Genomic DNA, 18,443 nt, shown 5'->3' on the forward strand with positions numbered 1-18,443 from the left:
GTCAGCAAGGCAGTCTGCTGAGTCTGAGAACACGTGCAGTTCCAGCTCCACTGGTGTCAACAGCTGCTTCTGTCTAATTTCCAGACAACAAGACACTGACTTTGTTTGCTCCTGCCCTTGTGGTGTCAGTGGTTCCCCAGGTAAAGAACACAGTTGATTCATCCCTGAGAGTTCTCCTTCTGGGTTCTTTTTGGGGTCTTTGGACTCAAAACTTTGCTCGTGGGCCAAAGCAAGAGCATCTATCTTACTCCCCAAATGGAGCCCAACATGAAAAGCAATAATCATGAGAGGGTGCCTAGAGTACTAGTAAGGGCCACAGAACGATGGAAAAGTGACTACCCTATTGTTCTCAGAGGCGAGGTGAGCCACTGTCCCAAGATTCTGGGCAAATTGTCCGAAAAACAGCCTGCTGTCATAAACCACTGCTTTCTCTATCAAGTTCTGGCTTTTTTCCAGGTCCTTCTGTGACAACTGGCAAATACTAGATTGGCGACAAGGCGTTTGCTGACCTGGGATGCAGGGAGCCCAAGTCCTGCTGGTGTTTCGGTTCATTTGTGCAACGAGCATTCTCAGGGGCTTCACTAAGCTCCTGTAATCAACTAAGTAATCAACTAAGTAATCAGCTAAGATATCCTAGATCTGAGTATTCATCCTGAGTTGTAACGAGCTACCCCAACACTCGGTGTGTTGACCAATACTTTATCCCACGTCTGAGGGGTGGCTGAAGCTGACTGACGTGAGCTGGGCTTGGCTGGCGGCTGTGCTGGGCCCTGGCTGTCTGAGGTCAGCTGGGTACTGGCTCATCCGGCCAGGCTCAGCGTCTCTGGTCCCTCTTGGAAGAGTAGGCTGCCGCAGCAAGTTCTCCTAGGGTGATGCTGACCCTATGTCACAACTGTCACCCTCCCAGGTGAAGCCACGACTATCTCCTGCCTGGATTATAGTGTTCGATCCATCCATCTCCCCACCCTCCCCCCAAAGTTGGTCTTCCTGCATCTCTCTCAATCTATTTCCCTACAGCAATGTGACCTTTTAAAAACACAATCATCCTGCTTAAAAACTTTAATAGCTTCTCACAGTCCTTAGGCCAAGGCTTCCAGAGACCTCCAGCGTGGTCCCCACCTTTCTATCCGTCCTCACCTGCCGGCCACCCTGGGTTTCCTTCAGTTCCTCGCACCGTATTCTTCCTGATTCAGGGCCCCGCTTATGCTGCTCCTGCTTAGAGAGCTCCTCTCCCTACACTTTCCCAGCCTACTCCTCATTTAATCTTAAATTGGAATCTTCCTTCCTCAGGGAGGCCTTCCCGAGCCTCACCGTCAGGTCCTAGAGCACCTGTGTTTCACCCTTTATAACACTCCTCAGGTTTGTCATTTTCTCATTTAATCCCCTGCTGGACTGCAAGCTCTGTGACGGCAGGGGCTGTGTCTTACTGTCTCTGCCTGGCCCCAGCAGCAGCAGGTCAATACTGAGTCACTTGAAAGATGAGAGCAAGGGGTACAGGGGCAAGAACCTGGGTCTGCAAAGTTCTGGAGCTCAGGTCCCTCGTTTTCCCGCCTGCCGATCTCAGGGTCAGATGAGGTGAACTCTTGATGTCTATCAGCTCTGACATTTCTGTCATCTTTGCAGCCTTCACCCAGCCTGTCCCCTTTGCTCCTGGATGTCAGGTTGCCCTATAGGTTGTATTCAGAGACTTGAGACGCTGGGTGAGGTTATGGACGCAGCGAGTCAACAGTGAGTGTTCTTGGTGGTGGGGCAGAGTCGATGGAAAGCAAGCTACATCAATTCCACGGTGACTTTCAGTTCCACCATCTAGGGAGCAGCCACCAGAACAGTTCGGCACCTGGCCATACAGTTTCCTGGGTGTTAAATCATTATAGCCAGACAATCAAGTGTTATCTCTAAAGGTCTAGAAAGCAGTCATGCTTGCCCAGTGGCTTTTGTCTCAGGAGAAGTTAATAGGAGAGCCAATGTGGGGTCCTCTGGATTGAGGAATACTCAGTGTAGGGCTCTGCCTGCTGCACTGACACCTGATATTTGAGGATCAAGACCCCCATTTGTGGCATTTATCACTGAATTCTCATTCATGCTTTTCCACAGATTCTAAATAGTTTTGTCTGAGTAACAAAAATTAGCTCCGTTTACTAAGGTTTCGGGCATGTTCAAACACATTCATGTGCTTTAATTAACATAAAGGCAACCTGCTGTTAGAGGCTGCAGAACAAGCTAAGTTTGCTGGGTGCACTGCCTGAGACTAAAATCTGGGAGGAAAGTCTCCTGTGGAGTTGTGAACCTGCTAGCAATTCGAGACTTGCAGGGGAGAGGTTTAAATCTAGACCTAGGGGTTTCCAAGTAGCAGCTGCTTTAATTTAGTAGAACCAGAAGTGACATCCGTTAGCCAGCACCATTGGTGTTGGTGCTGAATGGCCAGACACCCTACTGAAGCAGAGTGCAAAGTGACCCAGGGCTGGGAGACTCTGCCCATGAGGCAGAGGGACGGGGAGGGCACATTTCCCACACTGCGGCATTCGCCCTCGCTGAAAGGCTGTTCTCACACCGCAGCCCTGAGACTGCAAACTGTTTGGAGACAATCCGGACCCACCAAGAATTGCTTAGCATCAAGGTGTGTGAGAATTTATCCAAAGGCAAAAGCACCCCCGAGTCACAGGTTGCATGGCCAAATAGTGTGACTGCATGTTTTGTCTATTTTGAACGTACCGTTACAAAAGCTCCAATCCACAGATGCGGTCGGTGGCAGACGTGACCTTTTAACATGAGCGTAAGGATGTGACCCCAGACTTCATGCTCTACACACATGACTGTGAGAATAAAAGGATGGGGGGCGGGAGGCAGTTCAGTGGCATGTAGGTGACACTCACAGCCTTTCTAGGACCTGTAAATATTTATGAGTCTGTTCCAAACCTACATACATAAGTAATGAATTCACTTAGTACTGTTTACAAAGGGAAACAAGAAATCACTCAGCGTCTGAATCTCTCATAAAATCTCCAGAAGTAAGTTATTTAATACCTTTGCCCCATGTATTTCCAAGGATAAATGCATGCCAGTATCTTTCTTACCTGTTAACAGACTCAGAGAGCAGAGTGTTTGGAGCTGGCTAAACACAAAGAACAATAGGAGGGCTTTAAAAATGTATAAATTACTGTGCTTCACCTCTCCCTGAATCAGAATCCAAGGAGAGCAAAGCACCGAGAAATTGCTTGTAAAAACTCTCAAACCCTCCAGGTGCCTCTGCCTCAGTAAGTGGACTTTGGGAACAGCACTTCTTCAACTTCAGCATACAGGGGGTCACCTCCAGTGACTGACGATTCTGCGGGGCCGCCCCCAGGTGTGGAGGGCGCCCCCAGGTGTGGAGGGCCGCCCCCAGCAGTGGAGGGCCGCCCCCAGGGGTGCCCACCTACCTGCTGCCACCTTGTGGCGGCACTGGGCCCAGGCACCAACCACAGGGTGCACCCTCTACCCCCTCAGCCCTGCCCTCCTCCTTCCTGCCCCCGAAATATTTCCTGGTGCCTAGCCTTGCTTGTTCAAAGGGAGGACTCAGCGCAGGGCTGGAACCTCCTTGCTGTTCCCTCCACTGTCCTCCACAGGAGCTGCACCAGCACGAAACGGAAGTGCATTCATCACGCGGAGTGAGGCCAGGGTGGGAGGCTTTGGAAGACGATTCTGTTTATTGTCAAGGACCGAGAAACAACGTCTGGAGATGCTCTATACAAGCGATGAGCTACCACAGAGGGGCGGGTGCAGAGGAGACCCAGGAACATGCAGCATTATTTTGAGTGAGTGCCAGCTCTTCATTCTAACACTTGAACCAAGGACAGAGCCACCCTCTCCCACTAAGGCTGCAGGAGAATGGAAACCGCACTGAATGTATCAGTTCCTACAGGGCAAGCTGATGCAGGAGGCCACTCATGGTCTGTTGGGAGCCCGCGTCGCAAGCACAGAATGGATGCTGAAGGTGGTCCACAGTTGCTGGTGGTGGCTAGTGGTGTGGTCCTTAGGTTTTGGGCTTCTCTTGATTCTCAATGATAAGCTTGTTAGTAGAATACAGTTGGCCAATGTGAACCTGAAGGCAAAGAAAAGACACACATCAAGAACCATGGGACTCCATTAGCTGTGAAAGGTCAGAAAGTGTTTCTAACACTTAAGTGCAAATGTCTGCCCAAACGGGGCTGTTCCCTGCTGGAAACTGCACTGTGGGGCCAAGTGCGGTCACCAGATTCGCCTCCGCTAACTCCCTGCACCATCCCGCTCCCTTCATTCCTGCCTGCCTGTGAAATGGCAGCAGCAGCTGCTGCTGCCTTGGCTTCATGGGCTGTCCTGAGCTGGGGGAGACCGTCTACCAGGTTCCCCACCTGGCGGCTTGTGGGACAGCCACCAGGTGTGTGCACAGCAACTCCTCATTCTAACAGGATTTCCTTCCTTTAGAACAGTTTCTTCCATAAGGACGGACTCAGCAAAAGCAGCGATGAGTTCGTCTGTGTTGGGCTAGAAAAGAGATGGCATCTAGGGCAATGCCAACGATACTGGGCTGCCGCCGGGCAATGCTGAGAGCAGCCTGTGCCCCACCACCCACAGTCTGTCCTGTCCTGGACTTTTCAAGTGTCTTTTTAAATTAAGTGTCTCAGTTAGTGCCCCAATGATCCCATTGTCCCATGTGGGTCCTGGAGCCATAACCTGGGGTCACAGCGGGCGACCTGTTCTTCCTTTGAAATAAAAGGTATTCATCACCACTTTTCTCCAAAAGCACTTCCTGAGTGATGCCGTCTTAGGAATTAGTAGAACTGGTGAAGAAAGGGCTGAGTGTTAGAAAATCTATCTGGATTTCAGAGCAGTTGAGCACGATCTGTGGGTGATTTGGGGTGAGTAACTGCTATTTAAGTAAAAGAGGGAAACTTCCAAAGGTGAGTGCAGCCACCCAGAGGGGCCAGGGGTCAGAAACAAGGCACTCACTGGTTTTCCCCTCTTGCCTTCACATTCTACTTAAAAGTGATGGTTCAGGAAGAGGGGAGAGTATGTCACTACTAAGGTACAGTGTCGCTTTCACTGACCACGGCCCCCAAAGCTGTAGCTGGGTTTTTCTGTTTTCATGTCATTTGCTACGTTCCCATCTCCCATATGCACAGGGGTTTCCTGATGGCCTGGGAGCAGTAACAGCTCACAGCACTGCTTTGGTGCTGGGGAAGTGAAGGAAGAGGTGAGGAAAAGCCACGTCATCTAAAAAGAGCCAAAGTCCATAGTGGAGAGTTAGGGGATGAGGTTGATCATGATCATGTCGGAATTCTCAGTTGCAAGTGAATTCTGTAACTTAAAAACAGGGCGTGGTGGAGAATGAGAGCTCGGGCACAGCGCCTACAAAGGCACAGCCATGAGCTTCGCGCACGTGTCACGTCCTCCCTCTCGTCAATATGAAAGACGCACACACCTGACGCCAGCAGACGGAGCGGCCTGGGGTCTGGACCACTGGGAACAGTGCAGTTACAAACTGCCTGGGGTGGAGCTTCGCTGGGCTGGGTTGCTCAGGGATCCAGCTATCGAGGTGATGAGCGGAGCAGAAGGGCTTGTTTTGGCCGCCCCCTTGACAACCTGCAATCGCTGCTGGGTGAGCTGAAGCCGTGTTTACCGTGCTGCAGAGGAGGAAGGTCAGCAGCCTTCTCCACACTGGACAGGATACGTTTTATGTTTACATTCTAACCTCAACTGACAAACGGGCCCACTGTCAATGCGTTTTAGAGGACAGGCTAAACTAACAATTATTTTAAAAGAAAAAAATTACTTTTTTTCTCTAAAATTACTTTTTAGGGATCTCCCCCATAACTAATCTAGAATAATGAAAATAATTTTATGTAACAGCTCAAATGATTCCGTTACCTGAGAGCCTGTTTCATATTTAATGGATTTCAGAGGGTCCATTAGGAACCCCTTAGAAGCATCTGTAATTCCATGGTCTATGAGTGCTTGTCAAGGCTCTAGTGGCGAGCAGAAGTTTTGAGGTGGTACAAGGAAACTCTTTATTAGAGCTGTTCAAAAATGGAAGGGGCTGCCTTGGGAAGCTGTAATTCTGTCACTGTGAGGAGTAGAAAGTGAGCATGGAGAAGGAATATATAAGCCAGGCAGAGGTGGAACCAGATGGGCTCCTTCCAACTCTCAGCTTCTGTGACTAAAATGCGTGTTGCTAGGACCCAGCTCAGACACTTGTGGTAACGCTGGATGGTCTCTGAATGGCCCAGTATCCACCCATGTGCTCCGTATGCTCTGACACAGAAAAAGAAAAGGGTGGGATCCTGGAAAGACCCTGGGCATGGGAGTTAGGACCCCTGGGCTGTAGCCATGGCTCTGCCACTCAGTGACACTTTCTACCTTGTCCCTCTGGTCTCAGCATTCTCATCTGTAAAATGAGAGGCTATTCCTGGGTGATCTTTACAGCCCCTTGCTGCTCCAATAGGCTTTGGGCCTTACATAAATCTAGCAGATGTCAAAAGAAGGACGTGTGAAGGCCCTGGGCCAGTGTGGCACCTCCATGGTACAAGAGCCCTGGACACAGCTGGTGGGAACCTGGCCAAGAGACAGTCACTGCAGACAGGGAGGTGAGAATCAATGTGTTGCAGCAACTGGACGTGTGACTGCTTTCCTGTCGCTTCCTGAAAGGATGGCTCTCTTCCCTCTACCTACAGGCCAGCAATCCAGGAGGTGAGTTAGTGAACTGCCCTCCCCACTCTGCAGCCCGTCTGGACCATCTGTGCGGTCTGCACATAAAGCCTGTGTGAGGTGATGTGCTCAAGTTCACGTGTGTCCCTTCTCTATCTATCCCACTGCTCTGGGGGTCCCTCAGAGGCAGGGCTGGTGAACCACGCACGTCAGTGTCCTGGGGTCAGTGGTGAGTGAATGAGAGGAACTGGAGCCAGATGTCCTGGTGAGCTGATGTCCGTGCAGGAAGACAGAGGCCAGGCAGGGCTCTTTCTCACAGGTAAAAGGCTGGTCACCGACAGCAGACAACCAGAAATGCTTGTTGGGTGAAAGACCCAGCTAACCCTGGAGGAGGCCTGGGAGGGTAGCTGCAGCCCTCGTCATTGGGCACACGAGGGTGAGCACCTTTTGTGCCGGGCCCTGTGCTGAGTGAGATGTGAAGATGGGATTCCTCCCTCAGAAGCTCTGCATTTAGGGGCAGACCTAGCAAGGAGGGGGATAACCGGCCTATGGCTGGTGGGTGCTGGCAGAGGAACTCGGAAGGAGACGGGACTCCGCCTGGGGAAGGCGGGAAGGCTTCTCAGACATGAATTTTAAGTGACGGCTCAGGAGTACAGTGGGCAGAGAAGTGGGAGCCAGGGGAGGGCGAGAAGCCCATTCCAGATGGATGGAATCCTGTGTGAAGGCACATCACATGGGCTTTGGAGACTGTCAGAGACCTCACGGGCAGTGAGCGTGGATGGGGTGGGGGTAGAGAAGAGAGTAAAACGTGGGCCAGGGCAGGTCATGGGTGCTAACTCATCCTGAGGGCGATTTTAAAATGCCAAAAGTGCAAGACAGACTCACTCAGATTTGTGATTACAAATCACTTTGTTTCAGTATGAAGGCAGGAGCCCAGCAAGAGTGCAGATGGGAGATGCTTTTGGCTTGAAATAAGGAGGAGACAGAAAGCACCGAGCGGAGCAGGCCAGAGGACACTTGGAGGACATATAAAGGAGGAATCAAACAACAGTAAGGGGAAGAATGACTTGTGTGGGTAAGAATACCACTTTCATGGCTGATGGGGGTGGGGGAAATGAACTAAGATCTTAATGTTAATGATGCTAAGAGGGCGCAAAGGTTAGTATCTTTCATCTGCAGGGCCCATGGCCTGACATTTACAGTCCTCTGATGGCCGCCAGCACAGCTGCGTGCCAGTGCACTTCCCACTGATGGCCATAAGACCTTGGGTCTCACAGCCGGTGTCTTTGCTCAGGCTACTCCACCAGGAAGGAAAAACTCACTCGATGCCCACCAAGCAAAAGCCCATCCTCCTGGTGGGGTAGTGCATGGAGCTTCCCTGGGTCCCCTCTCTCTCCTGGGAACACCCACCTCTGTGATACTCGGGTGGCCTTATGCTGTCACCGCTTGTGTGCTGCCTCAGCTCCTCTGCATGACTAGCGGTGACTGACGGGGAGTAGGAGAAAGGAAGGGCCCCCATTCTCCCGGACTTAGCTGCCTCACAGCAGGGTTAGGACTGTGCCAGACACGTGGTGGGTGCTCAGTGAGTACTCAGTAACTAAGAAGACAGCGTCTGCTGTCCCTCGTTATAAGGACCTACGTCCACTCGTTCTAAACCTCGGACCGATAAGGGATTATGAAGTGCTTTGGTGGTGAGCTACTCATGGGAATATGGAAGTGATAAGGGCAAGTGAATAAAAATAGTGACAGGGCTGTTTACTGTTAACAAGAATGTCCGCTCACTGTTAAGCAAAATCAAATGATTTAAATTTGGCCCAGTGAAGGTTGAAAGTTACAATCCAAGGCTATAAGGGATTAACCCAGAGCAATTACAGAGGAGGCAAGGGAGAAATATGCAGGTCCCAAAGGAGAGATATTAAAATGTTACCTCAGTGAGGATTAGAGATGTGGCAGTGAATGTTTGTGTAACTGTCCTGCTGCAGTGATGGGGGCTGTAAGATGTGTGAGTACGCAGCAGGGGGCCAGCAGGGACAGGCGCTGCAGTAATCACAGAGCATGCCGCTTCCCAGCTGCAGGTGAGAGGAACTGGGCAATGGAAGCCAGAAGTGCAATTACCAGCTTCAATTCCCAGTCCCTCCAGAGTCCCAGACTGACTTAAACAGCCACATGAGACCATTACCATGCATAAATGGATCATTAAAGCTGATCACACTTCTATAACCTTCAGGAGTCGGCATTACAGTCCATTAGGAAGATACACAGATTACTCAACTGCAAGTAGATGGGATGACTCGTATGGCCGAGGAACACTTACAAGCTGTGAGACTCATTAGACAAATAACCTGCTGGGGAGGAAGGAAGAGGATCCAAGAAAATAAAACCCGCACAGTGTTTTAGGTTTTCACTGCTTCCTCATCTGAAGCCATGCGCTGTCTCCCATGCAGCACATCTCAATCTGATTCACTCAGAGGAGCTGGGTTCAATCGCCTGGGGTGTGTGTGGGGGGGTGGGGGCGGACGCTGAAGTGGGGCCTCTGCTACTTCCTGCCATGTCACTGGGTTGTTATAAGAATCAAATGAGATACCAGACTGTAAGAAACTGTACCAGTTGCCCCACATACTTACTGGGGCCCAGATACATTAAATGTCTTCCTGCTGTTGGGAGCATTAAATAGGAATAGTACCAGGCATGCAGTAAGGGCTTGTTAAATGTCACTTATGTGTGTGGCCCATCTACTGTCAAGTTGAATACCACAGGATCTCAGATCTTGACCTCAAGGATCTAGAAGACTCACCCTCTAGCTGTAAGAGTCTATGATTTCATAATTATTAAACCACCCACACTGTGGAGAGAAGGTATCAGTTGTGTCAGAGACCACCACCTGGTTTTGAACTTCACCTTCCTGAGCTGGACTTGAAGATGGATGGCTGAGCCCATTCTTTCCTCGACTCTGTCCAGGAAGGACCCAGGATGCTTTCAGATGCTCAGGGCAGCCTGGTGTGAGAAGGAGGGGCCCTCGACACTGGAAGTTATGGGAGACACGCTGACGCCTGGCTTTGCTTGTGAAGCCCTGTTCTTGCTCTTTTCCCTTTCTGAGGATGGGAAAACCACCCAGGCAGGGCTGAGTCCTCGTCTGATGGGGGAAAGTGCCAAATCTTGCCTCTGATATTGTACTGATTATACTACTACTAAAAAATGATGATGATGAAAGAGTAACATTTAATGAGCACTTACTGTATGCTGGGCACCATTCTAAGCATCTAATTAATTAAATAAATTAACTAAAAGTATTTCATTCTTTTAATCTCACAACTTTATGAGGAAGATACCATTATCATCATCAATTTACAGGCTCTCACAAGCAAAATCCATCTTTGGGGTTTAATCTTCATATTTGGAAAGAGTGTAATTGCCCTTCCATTTCACATATAAGAAGCCAGCATCTAAGTGGATCACACTGAAAATACAATGAGAAAACACAATAGTAACGGTCACAACAACAAAAGTAACACACCTACACATAACCTTCGTAAGAAATGTATGTGATGTTTAGAAAGAAAACTAACACTTAGAAATATAAAGTAAGTTTGAGTGAAATGAGATATGCAATGTTCATGGAGAAACTGAACCATACAAAAATGTCAATTTTTGGCCAAATTAATTTATGTTTAACACAATGATAATAAAAATCCTAATGGGATTTTTTTTGAGACATGAGAAAATGACTTTAACGTTTCTTTGAATGAATAGGAAGCCAAGAATAAGAACAAACACTTTGAAAAGGAAGATATTACAGCATTTTTGAGATACAATTAAAACAGCGTGGCACCAGCCTGAGAACCCCCAACCCCTCCGCTTGAAGAGGCTCTGGTACCTACAACAGCTTTGCCGCCTCCTACTGATCTCTGTGTAACTGATGTACTCTGTTCCTAATGCATTTCTGCACCTTTCGGTATAAAAATGTTTCCCCAAGTTGTCCAGTAATTCAGGCCTTTCCAGGTGCCTTTATTTATCCTGAGCCTCTGAGCACCTCCTCACACCCAGCTTGAGGCATATTTATAAGGTATTATTTTCCTGAGATACCTACATTTGATAGGGGCTTTGGAAGGTCCCCCCAAACCTTTGAGCCACTAGCATAATGAATCTTTTTGTTTTTTTCCTCTTTTTCCACCCCCTCCTACTCCAGTTCAAGCCGTTGTTTCTCAGTCTAGTTGTGTAGGACACAGCTCTCTGGGCCATGCTGGTGTTATGAGCCTTGCGCTCCCCCGGCTGAGGCAGTGGGTCGCCAGTGGCTGGTCGGCAGCGGCTGGTCGGCAGCTCAGGGCAGCCCAGCTCCAGGAGGAGCTGTTGTTCACAATCTTAGCTGTAGAGGGCGCAGCTCACTGGCCCATGTGGGAATTGAACTGGTGACCCCAGGTGTTAGGAGCTTGGCATTCCAACCACCTGAGCAACTGGGCCCGCCAGAATCTTTGATAGGAGGATTTCAGATTTTTGGACTCTTGCCAGAGCACACGTTCTGTCACCTGTCACCTGTCCCATGGTAGGTGAGTAGGACTTGTGTGCCCCTCCCCGTCCTCTAACCACGTGGACACTTTCCACGCTGCCTGAGATTCACGCAGCAGTTCCCTCTGGTGACAGACACCCTGAGAGGAGACCTGCCATCACAGCCTGCGAGCGTCAGGTTGCCCACAGTAACAAACATTTTCCAAACAGACCATTTTATCATATTTATGTTCCCTAACAATTTTTTTAACGAAGCAAACTGAAATAGGGATACATGAAATGATGCAGAATTTTTTCAGTCTTTTCCATTTTGCAAGGAGAGGCATTATGAGACCTAAACTTATGACTACTGGTCACATGGTCTTCCTCTAAAAATAGCCCGATGTACATGCCTTTTTTCTTTCTTGAATCCAGTAGCCTAAGTTGTTTTTCACAATGTTTACATATAATATTACTATTGTTAATTTTGACATCATTTTATACCATCGAAGAAGTCTGAAGTGTTCAAACTAGATTTTTGAAAGTTCAGTCAACAATTAAATGTACCAGCAGAGAAAGAAGGCTGGTTCAAAGGCGGCAAGGATGAGTTTCCTGCCCCCACACACTCTCCATCTCCATCTAACTCTGTAAGCCTTGGATTACAGAGTTATCCAAGTTATTCCCCCTCATGTGGGGAAAGTGGTGAGGAGTTGACCTTTTCTTTTTACTTCCTTTGTGATGTTCCTGGCAGAGTGATGAACAAATTCAGATCTCTTCCAAGTCCCACATGACAGTTAACAAGTCATGTGTTTCATCCTTGCTTGTAGAGACACGTGAGAAACCAGATGCCAGAGTGTGTAGTCTCATTAGCATGAGCACACATCTGGTTTACACATTGTCCCAGCGTGATTAACAGACACTTCTTTCTCTCTCAAGGGTCCTGGCTTGGATCATAAATTACGTGGCTGCCCTAACTCTTACCCACTGTTGTCAGATTTCTGGGCCATTCCATTGTTTTTCTGCATGTCTGAGGTTGTTTTTTTTTTTTTAAGAAAAGCCTGCCATGTGGTAGCCTCTTTCTTTTGTATTCCAGGTTATCAGAGTAAAGGAAATCAAACCATTCAATGGGTCTCAGAGAACTGTGACACCAAAGGAGCCTGAAGCTGTGGGCAGGCAGCAAGGGTTCCCATTCTAACAAGCACATTGTTCCCTCTCCAGGAACAAATCCTTTTTGAAGAGGTACACGTGTAAGGCAGTGGTCCCTAACGAGGCCTTAGCCCCAGAACCACAGGGTCAGCTTCCAGAACACATGTGGCCCAGGCCCCACCCACTCAGGGAGTTTCTCACTGGGGAGGAGAGAGGGTGGGTCCATGCATGTCAATCATTCCCTTGCTTTTGATTGGCACTCTTCAGTGAGAAAGAGCATTTAATCTAAGGGGATTCAGGCTGAGCCTTTATTATTATTATTTTAAAATTATTATCAGGTTTTTTTTTGTTTTGGTTTTTTTGCAGCAGGTGAATATTTTTCCAAAAAACCGGGATAGATATTTACCCATCAGGTGCACTTTGGGTAGAGACATGGACTACAAGACCAGGCCGGGGAGGGAAGTGTCTCTGCACCTCATACTGCCACTTTAAGGTGTCACACTGTGACGATGAAGGCCAGGGATCGCATCTTCCTATCCTCTACAACCTGTTCTTTAGAGGTGCCGGGCACTGGGAATGATTTCCACCGCTGCTCAGAGGGCAGACAATTAGTTATAAAACAGGAGACGGGGGCTGGCTGTCCTCCTGCCACACTCGCACATCGAGGGATGGGCACAGAGCTGGTCACGGACCCCTGGGGTCCGCTGTAAAGCGCTGTAGTACTAAGGCCGGAGAGATGAAGGCATCCAGACACAAGGGTGCTGGTGTCAGCACCACAGTAACTGAGTCCCCAAGCCCTTCTGGGAACTGGGCAGAACTGAGGACCCAATCATAATGTCAGGCTGAAACCTGGCACTGCTCCGGAACAGTCACAACAAGAGCTCAGGCACACCGCCAGCTGTCCCAGCAAAAATGCTAGTGACTGAACTCAGTGCTTCGGGTCACCACGACCACAGCTGCACGGCCCGAATCCTGGCGGTGCTGCAAGGTCACACGGGGATGCAGGTGGCCAGGCTGCTATTCCCAGGATGGTCCTCACTATGTTTATCACCGGCTCAGGGGATATTATTGACTGAGTTTCTGGGACAATCAGGTGACGCTGTGCTACTTTTCCCCTTTCAGGACACCTTCCTTTCTGGAGACCTGCGGGACGGCTGTATTTCATTTGGTTCTGCTTTGTCTCCCTCATCAGAGGACGCCCGTCAGCACCACATTCGTTGGACCATGCAGAGTATAGTCACCCACACGACCCGGTTTGGTTTGACATGGTCCTGACTTTGTGGGCTCGTAGGTTCGGGGAGAGCATTATCTGTCACTACCAGAGACTCATGACTTCCATCGCAATGAACACAGCAGATCCAAAGTCAAGGTTACAGCACCAAAGAAGTGACACCAAACACTGAAAAGACTGTGCAGAGTATGAACCAGAAGATACAAGTCTAATTTTAAAAAAATTTCCTACTTTTGAAATGTGCTAATTTACTGCCCTGTTTTATAAACGGGGTGAGTGTGACGATTTTTGTTGTTACAAAGTCAGGAAGGAGCAGGTGGCCCCAGATGAGACAATGAGCATTCCCTCCCCTGCTGTGCTCACCCCTCTCCTAGGCCCAGCGCAGTTTCTCCAGAACAGTCTCTCCCCAGCTGTCCCACACTCAACAGTTCCTGACTGACGCCACGGCTGGTGGCAGGCGCCCTACCTCCAACTCGGGCTGATGTCATCAAGAAATGGCGGGGAACAACTGAAACAAACAAGAAATCACAGTCTACACATTTTCCGACAACTTGCCCCTTTCCAGCTCAACATGTTTGCATGTCAGGACACACAGATCTCTCTTTTGAACAGAGGCCTTGGATCCCTTTGCTCCAGCCCCGCAGGGACCTGCTACGTGGCGTTTGGGACATTAGGTCAGACGGGCAGCAACACCCTCATTTTCCCAGGGGTTGGGGGTCCCGGGAATGATATTAAACCTTATACAACATTGGGTCTGACACACACCAACACATCTGATTAACCAGGCTGTCTCTGTCTCTCCCACTCAGAAGTCAGGCTGAAAAAAGCACCAAAATGGACATGAGACAAAAACACCACCGTGAACCAAAACGCCTGGCACGGCCTCAGAGGAAGCAGTGGGTCCCATACACTCAGTGGCTGTGCCTCACCAGCTCCAACCCAGCACACGCTTCCCCATTCCCCCCAGCCATGAGGAGTCCAACAAGCTGCCGGAAGACCTCTAAAAGAGCTGGCTGTGGTCATCGGCTGTGATGGGCAGCGTGTGGAGGGCAGTCACTGGACAGCTCTGCTTACCGTGACTCAGCCCTACATATCTTAACCTGAAACATTAAGAGAGCCATCACCCTCCACAGATTCCCAAATTGTCAGGGTGTAGGAGACACTTAAGTATACGTGTAAGGACTCCAGGGGATTCTCAGAAATGCCCGGGGAGGGGGACCATTGGAAAACAAGGTCCCTGCTGGCCAGGGGATAGGGCAAAGCTGATATGCAGCCAGTATATGCCAGACTGGTTAAAATGCTGAATGACTTCCACACCATTGGTAAATGGCCGCTGCTCAGGGTCCCTCCCTTTGCTGCTCCCCCTCCCTCCTCCATGGTGCCTGCTCCTCACACTTGGGGTTCCCCCCTCCCCTCTCCCCTCCATGGTGCCTGCTCCTCACACTTGGGGCTCCCCCTGCCCCTCCCCTGCATGGTGCCTGCTCCTCACACTTGGGGCTCCCCTTGCCCCTCCCCTCCATGGTGCCTGCTCCTCACACTTGGGGCTCCCCCTGCCCCTCCCCTCCATGGTGCCTGCTCCTCACACTTGGGGTTCCCCCCTCCCCTCTCCCCTCCATGGTACCTGCTCCTCACACTTGGGGCTCCCCCTGCCCCTCCCCTGCATGGTGCCTGCTCCTCACACTTGGGGCTCCCCCTGCCCCTCCCCTCCATGGTGCCTGCTCCTCACACTTGGGGCTCCCCCTGCCCCTCCCCTCCATGGTGCCTGCTCCTCACACTTGGGGTTCCCCCCTCCCCTCTCCCCTCCATGGTACCTGCTCCTCACACTTGGGGCTCCCCCTGCCCCTCCCCTGCATGGTGCCTACTCCTCACACTTGGGGCTCCCCTGCCCCTCCCCTCCATGGTGCCTGCTCCTCACACTTGGGGCTCCCCGTGCCCCTCCCCTCCATGGTGCCTGCTCCTCACACTTGGGGTTCCCCCTCCACGATGCCCCCTCCCCCCCCAGGATGCCTGGACCTCAGTCTAGCTTGGTGTGCTGCCGTCCTGTTCTAGTTTGGCCAGCTTTCATTCTGCCTGGTCAGTGTCTATGTCACTGGTGGTAAAGCACACTGAACAGCACCCATGGGTAGGGACTTTGGAGAGTAAGCCTGGGCTAGTACTGAAAAGGTGTCATGTTTGTAGTGACAGGCTGCTACGGATCATAACGTTCACATTTTATTCTTTGTTTCTAGCATTCTACAGGGGGGACGTGAAGATTGCTGAAGAGAATGGCCTGTATTTTGCTCCAGGAAGTTAATGTGGATGAGGGAAAGAGGGAAGGCTAGAAGGGAGAGCGTGAAATGACACCACGGGTCTGACGAGGCAGTGGGTGGGCCTTCTTTTGGTGCCAGACCAGTGTGGTGGCTCCTTGGTATTCCTTAGCATTCAAGGGTCGAGAGGGCAGGGGAGCTTTCTCTCATTCCAAGCCCACCGCCCTGGTCCCTGGGGCTCTTAAACGACGTGGGGAATTCTCTGACAGCCTTCGGGGCCCAGTGACGTCCCCGAAGCCCACTTACTGAACATACCTTCCAATTAAACATCCAGGAAGCAAAGAAAGGATTCCAGAGGGTTCTATAACAACATCAGCACGTTTCTCCTTTTATGCAGCAGCTGTGCTCACTACTGTTCACCATGTAAGTGACAATTCAGACTTTTGAACTTGTCACAAGGTGGATGAAATAACCAGGCCCCAAATAACCTGCTGAGGGAATCAGCATTCAAGGTCAACTGCCAGCTTGACTCCCTGATGGGAAAGAAGCCGGCCTCTGAATCACAGGCCACATGTGCCCGCTGGCCAGCACAGAGTGGCCAGGCATGTGGCTCTCCTGCCCCGTCCTGCTTTCACTGCTCAGCCCAGACTACGAGGTGCCTGGGAGCCACAGTCAGCCTGGTGCAGGACCACCGTCCACGGCCCCATTCCTGGGCCCTCCTGGCTTCCCAGGAACGAGGCAGCTGAGAGAGAGGAGCTCTCTGCAGCTACCTCAGCCTCCTCCCACCCTCCCACCAGAGAAAATGCCACAGCAGAAGATGCGACGCGATATACAAATAATGGCTCTTCTCTGAAGGATAGGGGCTGTCTCTTTAAATGTGCTGTCTTCAACTGCTAAGGGGAATTACAAGAAAATTACTCTTCCTGCCCCAACTTTCTGCCATGACTGATTTTAAGAAGAGCCTGCGACCATTCTATTGTGTTAAGGCAACTTCAGTCCAGTAGATGGGCCTTTACTTCACTTTCGTTTGCTTCAATGAAATCATACTAAAGCCATTTTATTAAGATTATGACAACTTCACACTTCTGTGTATAATAACTATAATAATAATTAACATCTGTAACTTTAAAGTTTACGAAGTATTTATACTTTACTGTCTAATCTGATCCTTGTAAGTGAGCTAGAACAGGCATCGCCATCATCTCTATTTTACACTTAAAAGATCAAGGGTCTAAGAGGCAAAGTCAATTTATCCAACATCACAGGGTTAATACTCAGTACCCTGACTTGAAGCAAATCTCTAAATTCTAACTCTTTAAATGTCAGTTAATTCTGTGAATACAGTATGGACTTTTAAAAACAGTATTAACAGAAATTAAAAAAAAACCCATCATAATCCCACCTCCCCAAATCTTTGTTTTTATTTTTGCATACTAATTTTGTCATGTTTACATATAAACAGCTAAAAGTCATTGTTTATACACTACCATGGACATATACTATTTGGTGTTACTAATCTAGAATTCTAATACCAAACGCATTTTCCCATGTTTCTACAGTCTTCACAATTATAATGTTAAACAGTGTATTTCAATAGATCTACTCTGTCTCATTTTCAGTAGCATAGCTGAAAATTTATCAGTTGTAGACAAGTTTCGTTTATTTCCCTCTCCTCCCTTTTTAAACATTTTGGAGAAAAGATTTTTTTTCTAGAAAACACATTAATGAGTTTATGTTCCTTTTGTTTCCTCCTTTCTTTTCTACTCTTCTTTTTCCCCCTTTACTTATGCAGATTGGGCTAAAAGTATGATTTCAGAAATGCATTTCCCTCACAGATGGATCTCTAAGAGAGACTTTCTTAGTTCAGGAAAATGGGGACACATTTTAAGAAATTAACATAAATGCATGAAAGCAGCCAGTTAATGCAGAATAAACAGTCTGGCTGATTTGGGCATGAGATCCAGCGCCCCTCCAACTAGGATGTCTCCCCTGACCCACATCCCCGCCTGGCTCCCCCAAAGCAGGCACACAGCATCCCACTCTGCCAGGGCTTCTCAAAGGTTGGTGTGTATTGAGATTTCCTGGGGGGCTCCTTGCCAAGCCCCAGAGGCTACTGAGTTAGGAGGGCTGGGACAAGGCCTTTGACCGTGCTTAGGAAAGCGGCCCTATGGACCTGTGGCCTCTGGGCCGACGGTCATGTAGCCGGCACACCACAGCGCCTTTGTATTCCATTAGTCACTCTGTCTCTGACATGAGGCTGTGAGCCTGTGGTGTCAGGGGCTGTGCTGTTTCATGTCTCTAGCACCCAGGAGAGTGGAGTTAGCTTTTGTCCCATTCCCTAATGAAACTGTATCCTTGTAGGAATCTGGACGCCAGGCCTCGTCATAGGAGACCGGTAGGATAGCTTTCGTGACCTTGCTGACGCAGCTGGCACAGCCATGGTAAGGAAAGGGGCCTTGTCCCACCTCAGTCCACTCCACAGGCTGCTAGAATCCTCCCCTGGGATCACACACAAGTTCTTGGCAAAGAAATGCCTGCGGTTTCATTACTCACTCATGTTGAATTACCTCGCTGAGCTCCAGCCCTCCCTTCAAAGCAACTTGGAGTAGCCAGTCACTTGCTGTTGCTTCAACATGGAAGCTTGTATCTGAGCAGCTTGGGTCTGAGCCTGTGACCCA

The 18,443-nt window shown here is 49.6% G+C and overlaps 1 protein-coding gene across 1 annotated transcript in view; it reads right to left on the reverse strand.

The window, feature by feature from the left end:
• Window positions 1-2,883: 2,883 nt before the first annotated feature.
• LYRM4 (LYR motif containing 4) overlaps window positions 2,884-18,443 on the reverse strand; it is a 142,959-nt gene continuing 127,399 nt past the window's right edge. Inside the window, exon 3 of the mRNA XM_081054760.1 lies at window positions 2,884-4,078. Coding sequence (XP_080910886.1) covers window positions 4,010-4,078 — 69 coding nt within the window. The 3' untranslated portion in view covers window positions 2,884-4,009. The remainder of the gene's footprint in view (window positions 4,079-18,443) is intronic.

The sequence above is a fragment of the Rhinolophus hipposideros genome (genome assembly GCF_964194185.1).
Source record: "Rhinolophus hipposideros genome assembly, chromosome: 8".
NCBI lineage: Eukaryota > Metazoa > Chordata > Mammalia > Chiroptera > Rhinolophidae > Rhinolophus > Rhinolophus hipposideros.